An 11804-nucleotide genomic window follows, 5' to 3' on the forward strand; every position below is an offset into this window, starting at 1 on the left:
GTGGACGTACCTTGTTCTATTTTATGCAAGTCTTGGCGAAAATCCAAATCTTTGTCTGTCAGTCTCGTGCCAAGGAAAGAAGAAGAAGAAGTTCCTTGTTCCTCTTCTCATAGCCATTCCGACTGTAATTGTGATCCTGATACTCATAACTGCCCTTGCAATCATCCGGAAGTTGATCAAAAGGAGAGGAACCAAAGGTATTTTCTTCTTCCATTTTCATTTTTTTCCTTATTTAGTGAGGATTTAACATTTTATTGCTCCTTTTTATTATGATTTCCTTATCTACAACCATAGAGACAGTCACTGAATGCCCCAAAGAGGGGCCATTGAAGTCAGGGAATTCCGAGTTCACTTTCTCTGATGTTGCAAGTATCACCAATAACTTTAGTCGGACCATCAGTAGGGGAGGATTCTCATAGCCATTGAAGTCACTAAATATATGTATATATATATATATATATATATATATATGTAGTGACCACTCTTGATCACAGGTATATAACTGTCAAGGGAAGCTACTTGTGGGCTTTAATGTTTATGCATTTGCTGCAGGGAGAGAAGCTGCAGATGTTTTGAATTGGAAACAGAGACTTCAAATTGCAGTAGATGCAGCACAAGGTCAGAAATTAAGCGGATCTTCCACATCATAATTAATTTGCATTCAAATATTTCTTTAATTTGTGAGTCTTTTCTTGCTTAATTGTGTAGGATTGGAGTATCTACACATTGGCTGTAAGCCACCAATAGTCCACAGAGACATGAAGTCTTCCAAAATTCTATTAACTGAAACCCAGCAAGCCAAGATAGCTGATTTTGGGATGTCCAGAGATCTTGCAACTGAAAGTGGCGCTTTCATATCAACTGTCCCTGCAGGCACACCTGAATATCTGGATCCTGAGTAAGTGTTAATAGCATTCCTTAAAATTTTTATAATTGCTTCCTCATTCATGAAATATAACTTCCTATGCATACCAGTCAATGGGAAATTTGAATAAGAAGAGCCATATTTACAGCTTTGGGGTTGTTTTGTTGGAGCTGATCACCGGCCACCCTGCAATAAAGAACCCTGGCAGCATTCATATAGTTGGATGGGTTAGTCCTATGATTGAATGAGGGGATATTCGAAGCATTGTTGGTCCAAGGTTACAAGGAGATTTCAACACCATTTCTGCCTGGAAAGCCCTAGAGATAACCTTAGCATGTGTAGCATCAACAGGAATGCAAAGGCCAGATATGAGTCATGTATTGGCAGACTTGAAGGAATGTTTGGGGATAGAGGTGGCTTCCAGGAGAATTCAAAGTGTAGATAGCCTCAGCTTCGGATCAGGCAATTTCCTGGAAGATAGTCCCTTGATTCTTGGCACTCAATCGGCTCCCCATGCTAGGTAGTTGTTGGATGCTCCATTATATTGCGATAAATTTGCTTAATGTTAGCATGTGGGAATATGGATTATGGTGCACTCTATATTTTGAATTGTGTTCATGAAAAATTCTGTATTGGGTAATTGTACCAACTTTCTCTCATAGACATGCAGGATTTCACTTATGTGGTGTTTGGTATATGGGAATAGGGAGTGAGAATAGACATTTCATTCATTTTCTTCCTTATTCCTATATTTGAATAAATGTTAAAAAGGTAGAAATTGAATAAAAAATTATTCTGACAAAAATCAAATCCAACTTATAAGTCGAATTTAAATTCATTAAAAGTATGTGGTATTCTAATTCATTGAACCCATTTGATAATATAAAATAACATAAATTTACTATTTTATCTTCTTATCTCATTCTTCAAGCCCGGTGTTTATCTTCTTTGCAAAGTTAAAGACCCATTCATCATCCACTTCTCTGCAACAAGTGAATCTCCCAAACTGAATCAATCAAACCTTCCACGACATTTAGAAAAAAAAATTTCAATTTCTAATTTCTAGAGTTTTGGATGTTCAATTTCTAATTTCTAGGGTTTTTTTATGTTCATTTAAATATTATATATATATATATATATTTGGTAAAATATAATTTTATAACTACTTAAGCATGACAAATTATTCAAATTTTTAATAAAAATAATAATTGAATATTTGTACATTAGGGTTATATGATTTTTTATGGTTAATTTTTTATTTATTGAGTATATATATATATTTATTTATTTAGTTTTATTATTTAATAACAAAACAACTCTCAAATTTTATTTTTTTTTAAAAAAAAAAAAAATTTTAAATTATATGTAAGGTTATTATTGTAAATTTATTTCCTTTTCATTTTCATTCCTATTATTATCAAACATTGGAATGGAAACAAATAATCATTCCAATCTTGCATTCCTAAGATCATCCAAATGCTAAAAATGGAATCATTAAATTTATTTCTATCCACTAAGAAATAGAAATGGAAACAAAATATTTATTTTCATTCCCTATTCCGACGTACCAAACACCCCCTTTAGAGAGCACTTTAACTATTGTGTGATAATCTTAATGCTCTTCATATGACTGTAAATCCATTTCATGCTCGAACCAAGCACATTGAACTTTTTTTACAATAAAGTGTTGCTACGAGAAATCTTGTTCTACATTATGTTTTTTGTTCAACACAATTTGCACACATCCTCACCAAGCCTCTATTCATTTGGAGAGCCTTGATTCAATTAAGCTAGTATTATCTTGGGCTATTAAGAAATCAATTAAAAATGGAGAAGGCATACAAACTTTTAAGGTAAAAAGTGAATTCATCTATTTCAATATGAGTTCAATCAAAATAAAACAAGTGATGAAAAGTATTGTTTTTTTATTAATATTTTAATATTTATTTTTTAATACTATTTTTCTTTTTAGAAAAAAAATAAAATAAAATCCCCTTAGCCCTCACAGTCCAATAGTTTGGTGCATCATACAATTCGTTGTTGTTGTGATGTTGACTAGTCAATAAAATTCTAAAACTTTTTGAAAAATAAAAATTGTAGGGTTGGTTGATTTCTTCTTTACATAATTACGCAAAGTTTTATCAAATGCAAGTGGATGTTTGCTTTTTATTTAAAATTTGAATTGATTTGAATTTATTTAAAATATGAATAGAAATAAATATAAAATAATTATTATACTCCAACTTTACATAAAAAACTAAATAAGATTTCTATTTTTTTATATTGACATAAATTTTAATTAATTATTTTTCTTTTGGTGTAAAAAGATTACTCGATATATTAATAGAGAAAAGAAACAAGACAGTTTTTGTAAATTAGTACATACACATATAAGCTTCCAAATTGGCTTGATCAAGTTTGCATTGTCTTATCTCCTACAACTGTCACTTTTAATAAATACAACAATTAATTATTTTGTATGGGATTAAGAAACTTCCTGTTAAGAACAGTAGATGGGACAAATTAAGTCAGTGATGTTTAAACTCATGAATTTCTATGTCCATATTGGATGTGAAAATCTTAAATTTTATACCTTACTAATTAAGGCCACTTAATAATCTTTTTTTTTTCTTTAAAAAATATGCTAATCAACTTATAACAACAAAAAAAAACCATAAAGATTTATTATAAGGATGATAAAATTTGATACATTTTCTCAAGACAACTAAATTCTAATATGTTTTTTTATGGATTTGAATTAAGTATAATTGTGTTCAAATTCATAGGGGCATGCATAACCTATTTAATAAATATATTATCTTTTGTCAAACTATATAACATGAATTTGATTCAAATTTACTTAATTAATAATCCTATTGAATAACTTGATTATAACTATTAAAAAGTTTAACTCGTGTTTAACTTATTTTAACTTTACTTAATAAATAAGTTAATTGAATGATGAACATGCCAATAGATTCATCATAATAATTTGTATAAGATCTAACTCATATAAGATTATATAAGATCTAACTCAATCATTATTAAATGGATTAAATAAGTTAACTCGACATGTTACCTTTTAAATAATTAGGTAATATTTGGGTTTATGTTTTTAATTTGACTTTTACTTGTGTCATGTTTGGATTGACCTATTTTATACAATGTTTGAGTCTTGACACAACACAACAATCAATACCAATTGTCACCCCTATTTATTTTGGAGTTATTTGATTAAAGAGATAAAATAATCTATAATTTGTAAATCTAACCCTCCATATTCTTCACCAAAAATACATCTATGTTAAAAATGAATTATTTTTCAAGTTGAAATATGGGAGGCTTAGATTTAGTAATTTGGTTTCATTTCTAACCCTTTTTTTATTCATCTTTCTCTCCTTTGTCCTATAACAATAGTTTCTGAAGTACAAATTTCATAGTAACATTCAATGATAAATGTCATTGGCCAAACCCTAACCCAATGCATGCATATGTTATAAGTCAATAGTCTCCCAATACTCACATTGTAAGTCAATGACTCAATACTAATAGTCTAATACCATGTCCCGAAGGGCCAACCCTCTGGGACATGATATAACTATAAAAATTATTTACTATAAACAATGAGTTGTAAACGTAGAGTCATAGTTGTAAAATATGTTCTTATTAAATATGAGTAAATGAAGTAAAAAAAAAAATTAAATTAAGATTAGAATAAGTTAACTGATTTGACTTAATACTTAAAATTATTTTTGACTTTAAGTTATATTATTAAATTATTTTACTAAACTTGTTAATCTACTTAACCCATTTTCTTTTAGACTTTAATATTTGAAAATCAACTCTTGTAGGGAACTCTTTAACTCTTTTGGTCTTGACTACATCTTTTAGAGTTCTACAAAGCAACCCATGACACCCTTTAGGATTGAAGCTAAGTAAAGCTCCATGGCTTCTACAATTACTGAAATTACATAGTTCTCATCCATATTATGAAATGTTAGAATTCTACTTAAGATGGTACTTCGATTATTTTGTGATAATCTTAGTGCTCTTCAGATGATTGTAAATTATATTTTTCATGCTCAAACCAAGCACATCAAACTTAATTATCATTTTGTACGAAAAAGTGTTGTAATGAGCATTTTTGTTACATGTTATATTTCTTGTTCAAGACAACCTACACACATCCTCTCTAACCCTCTATCTAGAGTCATTTGGAGAGCCTTGTTTCAAGCTAATATTATCTTGACTCTCGAGTATGTTAAGAAATCAATTAAAACAAAGGAAAAAAGGCAAGTTAATAACTAGCTCCTACAATCATGTAACTACAAGCAAGAGTTCCCATAATAAAACGTCAACAACAATTGCTTAAGCAAGAGTTCTCATAACTTTGTTCAAAATGAATTATGAAGTAAAAATAGTGTCCTTCATTCTATTTTGAAAGTTTGTTAATTTATTTTAGGAAAAAGTGGGTTTTGACTCACTAATTTAAAAATATATAGAAAAAATAACCCTAGTTTTATATTCATTTATTTAAAAATATTTTAAAATATATGCACTTTTTCATAAATAAGATATTTATTTCCTAAAGTACCCTTTTACTTAATAATATGAAATAAAATTATCAAAAAAACCAATTTATCATTTTAATTTGATAAAAATATCTTATAAATAAATACATTATATTTTTATTACATAATATTATATACAAATCATTTTAAAAAAATTCTCTAGATCCTCAAGTAATAAATAAAATCTTTCTAATTCTCTAATTAATAATGATTTTATATATTATATTATATAAATCAATTCATCTTCTCATTAATTTTTTTTAATAAAATTGAATAAAAAATTTATTACTTGACATCAACAATAAAATAAGAAATTTTAAAAAATAAAAATTCAATTCAAAATAAAATACTAAAAAATTAAATACAATTTAAAAAGAAAAAGAAATCAAATACAATTAAAACCAAAAAGCACTTAAAAATTTTAAAAATAAAATATTGACTTTCATTGTATTTCCAACTCTTTCTTGATATCTATATTTTCTACTAGTATTATTTAACAAAGTGAAAGTTAATATTTGATTTTCATATTTTTGGCTTTAAAATTTTTTAAATTTTAATTATATTTTTTAAATTTTTTATTTGAATCAATTTAAAAAATTCGTCAATTTGTGACATTATCCTAATAAGTAATAGGTCACTTCAGGAAATAAATATGTGACTTATGACATAATATATGTATTTTAAGATATTTTTAAATAGATGAAAAAATTGATTTATAAAAATTGAAGTTTTTTTGTCCTATACTTTTTAAATAAGTGAATGGAAACTCACTTTTCCCTTTATTTTAAACTAACTTTTTATTCAAATTAAGTGATTTATATGTTCTGGGGTTCTTTTTAAGTTAAAGTTGATAAGAAAATCTTATATACAAAGTTTATTGGAAAACAAAAGAAAATGGATAAAAACAAAACATATTTAAGTAATAATCAGTTTTTGTTCACCACGACAATTTTTCTAATTTATAGTAAATTGATTTCAGTATAAAATTGAAGTAGTTTAAATTTTTAAATAAGAATTATCCAAAAATTTTATAATCAATTTAGTTTTATTTTGTACTAGAAATTAGATTTAAGTATTATAACAAAGTAAAAAAATTGAAAAATAAAATTTTAAAAAAAGTGACGTTTTTCATTAACATAAAAGTAAAAGAATTTATTTTTTTTCATTAAGACAAAATTATCTTCAAAAAAAAAAAAAGTGATAAATTAAAAATAAGTTAAGATTTAAATTGTTTTTAAAACTTCTTAATCTTGAAAGCAACTTGGGATGTTGATCACTATTATGCTCCTATACACATATCCCACATTTTCTTGCAATGTTCCCATGCTCTCAACCAGACCATGCTGGCCCTCACAGCTGTTGGTTTGGTGTATCAGTCAATTTGTTGTTATTGTGATATTGACTGGTTTTTGTTTACTAATTCATATAACCTTCCAAATTGACTTCCTCATGTTTGCATTGACTTGGTCAAGTCTGCATTGACTTGTCTACTACAACCATCACCATTAATAATTTCCCCTGTATATCTTGTCTCCAAATAAATACAACTGTTAATAATTTTCTACACATTAGGGACCGAGAAACTTCCTATGGACTATTGAGAACAGTTTTATACATATTGAATAATTTAGGTCACTGATTAGTCTTTTTTTAAAACAACACTAATCAATTTATAACAACAAAAGAAACCAGCAAAGTTTTGTTTATAGGGGTGACAAATATTGATATGATTTGTCAAGCTACTTCTAACATACACTAATTAATTTATAACAACAAAAGAAATCAACAAAGTTTTGTTTATAAGGTAGACAAATATTGATATGATTTTTCAATGCTACTCACTACTAACACACTTTCTGTAAATTTGAATTAAGTATAATCATATTTAAGTCAAATTCCTATTGACTTGTATAACCCATTTAATAAATATATTATTGTTTTATCAACCCACATAATATGAATTTGACTTGAAATATTTATAAACTCGTATTTGATTCATTTTAACTTTAATTAAAAAATACTTTCATTGAATTATGAACATGTCAAGTTAAAAAATTAATCATATAAATATGTACAAAATCTAACTCATATAAATTTATACAAGATTTAACTCAATTTAACTATTAAACGGGTTAAAAAAGTTATCATGTTACTTTTTTAATAATTAAATAATATTTGAATTTATATTTTGAATCCGACTTTTATTTATACCATATTTGGATTGACTTAATAGAATATCTAAGTCTTGACATGACATGATGACCAACATCAATTGTCACCCTTATTTATTTGAGTTATTTGATTAAAAGGGATAAAATAATCCCTAATTAATTTGTAAATTTAACTCATTACATTTTTTTCAGCATAAAAATTATCTATTTTTTCTCATAAAAAAAAGAAGAATTAATTGGCAAAAAGGAATAAAATAATCTTCATAGTTGTAAATTTAACATCTTCCATATTTTTTTAAAGAATAACTCATTTTTTACATAAATGTTTTTAACTATTTCAAGTATTTACATGTAAATTTAAAAAAAAAATGTTTATTTTTATTAAAAAAAAAATGGAGGCATTTTTGTTATGGTAAAAAAAAAAAAAAGACGATGGGTTAGATTTGCAAAATAAAGTTTAAATAAATAAAATTTAAAAATTGAAAAAAAAATTGTATATAAACAATTGAAAATATTGAACGATATGAAGCATGAAAATGGATTATTTTTCAAGTTCGGAGCATTCATTTCATCCATTTTACTATTCAACAACCCTAACCCAAACCATACGTTGCAAGTCAGCCAATGCCGTTCCCAATACTCACGTTGTAAGTGTCGATGGGCCATCCCCGAATTCCTAGTACACGAGGATTTGAATTTAAAGCTTGTCTCAGCTATATATTATGCATACACCCCCTTCTTCGTTAGTGTCTTCACAGACTTCACTTTCGTACATCCAGCTCCGAAACAACATGGATGGTAGACCAACATTGATCTGGCTGCTCATTATTTCCTTGCACGGCTTGGGATGGGTTTCAGGTCCCTTCCATGGAATCCAGCCTGGTCGGCGAGAGCTCACGGCCAGGGAAGGTAGGCATTCAGTACTTTTGTACAATTTAGCACCATCATGGCAAATGAGGTAACTTTAACTCCCAAGTTCTATTATTGCGTGCACCTCATTTATGGTTTTTGAAGCACATTAAAATTAGGGGTGGCAAAATCTATGACTAGTCAGTTTTTTTGAAATTCTGTAGATTCTATTATGAATGATCAGTTTGAAACTTAATTTGTAGGTTTCATTAGCATCGATTGTGGAATAGCTCCAGGCTCCCATTACATGGACGACAAGTTCCAGATACTTTACGTTTCAGATGAAGATTTTATAGATACTGGAATCAATTATAATGTCTCCGAGGAATACATTGACGATGATCCACTGAAACAGTTCATGAATATTAGAAGCTTCCCGGAAGGAAACAAAAATTGTTACACCCTACGACCAGAAGGAGGCAATAAGTATTTGATCAGAGCTCGGTTCAGGTATGGGAATTATGATTCCAAGAATAAACTTCCGCCGTGCTGATGAATGGGTCATAGTGGATATAAAAGATGCATCTGATTATATCAAAGTAGAAATCATACATGTCCCAACAACAGATGACATATACGTTTGTCTAGTAAACATTGGTTCTGGGACACCTATCATATCCACATTAGAGCTCAGACCCCTCAATAATTCCATTTACGATAAATCCGAACCGGGTCGCTGCTACTCTTCAACGGGTGGGATTTTAGTGTCACATACGGTGGTTACGGTACATACAGGTGAGGATCATTGTTTAGGTCCTTAACAAGAATTCTTTTGTTCTAGATCACTTCTGGTTGGAGAAATTTACTAGTTTCTCATCTTTCAGCTAATTAAGTTTGTGCAATCTTAGGGCGGATGATGTTTTCGACCGCATTTGGAACATATTGGCCTGGTCGGATGAATGGGATACCCGCAAAGCACCATATGAAAGTTCTTCCCTTAGTTACAGTGAGTATAAACTTCCAATGTCGGTCATGATGGATGCTGTCATACCCGTAGATATAAGTGAGCCCTGGATCTTCTCTCTGGATCTTGATGATGATCCTTCACAAAATTTATACATATACATGCACTTTGCCGAGGTTCAGGAACTTGGAGAAGGCGATATTAGAGAATTTACTGTCTCATTAAATGAGGACGATTCATGGGGTGGTGGCGAGCCAGTGATTCCCAATTACATGGTTCCGAACACCTTACATCACCCCTTATCAATGCAATGGAAGTTTACAAAATAAAAGATTTCCCACAGTCATCAACTAAACAAGGGGATGGTATCTTCTTTTCTTATCCATATATATCTCCATATAATTTAGTTATTCGCGAGCAGGGCTTAAAGATGATCCAGCTTTTCCCTTGTTTGTTTCCTTGGAATTAAATACTAGTTCTCGCTGTCAAGAACATCCGGTCAGCTTACCGACTGACAAGACACTGGCAAGGAGATCCATGTCTCCCCTTGGATTTCCCATGGGATGGCCTGCAGTGCAGTTACAGCAGTGACTCCCCCACTTGATAGAGATATACTATTAACCATGCATAAGCGTGAATTTAATAGAATGTTATTATGATGTCATTCTATAAACAATTATTTCTTTGTATTTAATTGGAGATTTGCATTAGATAAATTAATCTTTCAGCATAATTTAATAATAATTGTGTTAATATATTTTATATATAACTAACTGGACCAAGTAGAGAATGGATGTTTTGTACTGACTGTTAAAACATATTCTCTAGGACATTAGAAATAAGATTTATGTTTTTAATCATGATTTAATTAATATGAGCAAATATAAAATGTCTTGTGTTTTGATTCATTAAAGAGTGAGTTTCATTTATTGGAGCGATAAGACTCGATGAGTTGGACAAAGACGCTTTATGTTTGCGATGTATTAAATAATGATTGAATCCACGTCTCGGTATAGAGATTGATGATGCACTTTAAGTAAGCTTATAAGGTTTCATAGTGTAAACCCTGCAGGTGGATTTTAATCCGACACATGAATTAAGTTAAGCGACAATCTTGAAGATCTATTGTTACTCAAATAAATTGTCAGTAATTTGTTTGATGTAAATAGCATCTGTAATCTTAACGTGGGAAACATAAATTATTATGTAATGGAATTGTAAGATTAATAAGGAGTTCAATCATGAATTTTTAGTGGTATAATTTGTGATTAATTATAATGAGAATATACTGGTTCTGTATGAATTCTTATTATAATTAGTAGCCTTGTTAATTTTATTCCTGTGGTCCCTGCTGTGCCTTAATTGTTTGGACTATACATGAATTATATGTTTTAAATAAATGATGGATTAGTTTTTAATTAAATTTTATTTAATTAAAAATAGATAATCTAATTTATTTAAAATGAGCATTTTAAGGGAAAGAGAGTCACGCTTATATCGGTTTTCTTGAAGCAAATTATACGCTTAAGAGTTTCTAAGAAAGCGGTCTTCTTCCCATCGAAAAGAGGTATATTAGAAACAGAAAAGAGAGTGACAAAACCCTAGCTATTGTTTTTTTTGCCCACTCAGAAATCATAGTCCGAAAATTGATAAGGTAAACAGCAGAAGATTGTAGGAGATTGTGGGCGTTTTTAGCAGAGAAAAAGGTCAGTCTTTTACATATGGTTTTGGCTTGCCTCCATGCTTGTTTCATCATGATTTGTTTCCGCTGCGTAAATCATGGTTTCTATCAATTGGTATCAGATCCAGGTTTGAAATTCGTTTGGAGGTATTATTCGTACTGTCGTTTCTGATTTATTATGAAAACAGAGTTATATGCGTTGGATTAAAGAGACTCATTTTTGAAAACGCAAGAGATAATGGCTGCAGTTGTTATATGAATATGCATATGTTCATTGATGTTAACACGCAGATTGGGTGTTTTATATTATAATATTATATTGCATATAAGGATGTTAATGGCTGCCGTTTTCATCAAATGCTTCAATTATAATATTGTATTGTTGAATGCTTCTAATTATCGCAAATCAGAACATGCTTGCTGCAGTTTTGTTTTTGATAACATGAATGTTTTAGTAAACCAGCAGCTCGTTTATTTCCATTAATTTGTGAGTATTTCAAGAGTTGCTAGTTGTGATTACTTACATTTTCTTCCTCATCGGCAGATGATTGATTACTACTCAAAAAGTGCTATTTGATAGCCTATAATTAATCCTTTTAAACACTTTTGAGTAGTAGTTTAGGCCTTTTAACTCAATTGACATGTTAAGGATCCTTTAAAGCAATTTTGATCACTTTGTGTAAGTTTTGGTGTTTTTGTTAGT

General features: G+C 29.3%; 1 protein-coding gene across 2 annotated transcripts; it reads left to right on the top strand.

The window, feature by feature from the left end:
- The first annotated feature begins 8352 nt into the window (after positions 1–8352).
- LOC104880225 (uncharacterized) lies at positions 8353–10191 on the top strand. Of its 2 annotated transcripts, XR_009466634.1 has the most exons (3): positions 8353–8516; positions 8720–9251; positions 9365–10191. XR_009466634.1 is itself a non-coding variant. In XM_059739805.1 (2 exons), exons 1-2 carry the CDS (start codon positions 8969–8971, stop codon positions 9490–9492), a joined length of 411 nt encoding a protein of 136 aa, XP_059595788.1. In that variant the 5' UTR covers positions 8353–8968; the 3' UTR covers positions 9493–10191. The 2 variants fall into 2 exon arrangements, 1 of the variants encoding a protein (XP_059595788.1); XM_059739805.1 differs by having other exon boundaries at positions 8353–9251.
- The last annotated feature ends 1613 nt before the right edge of the window (positions 10192–11804 follow it).

Source organism: Vitis vinifera, chromosome 9 (assembly GCF_030704535.1).
Source record: "Vitis vinifera cultivar Pinot Noir 40024 chromosome 9, ASM3070453v1".
Taxonomy (NCBI): Eukaryota; Viridiplantae; Streptophyta; class Magnoliopsida; order Vitales; family Vitaceae; genus Vitis; species Vitis vinifera.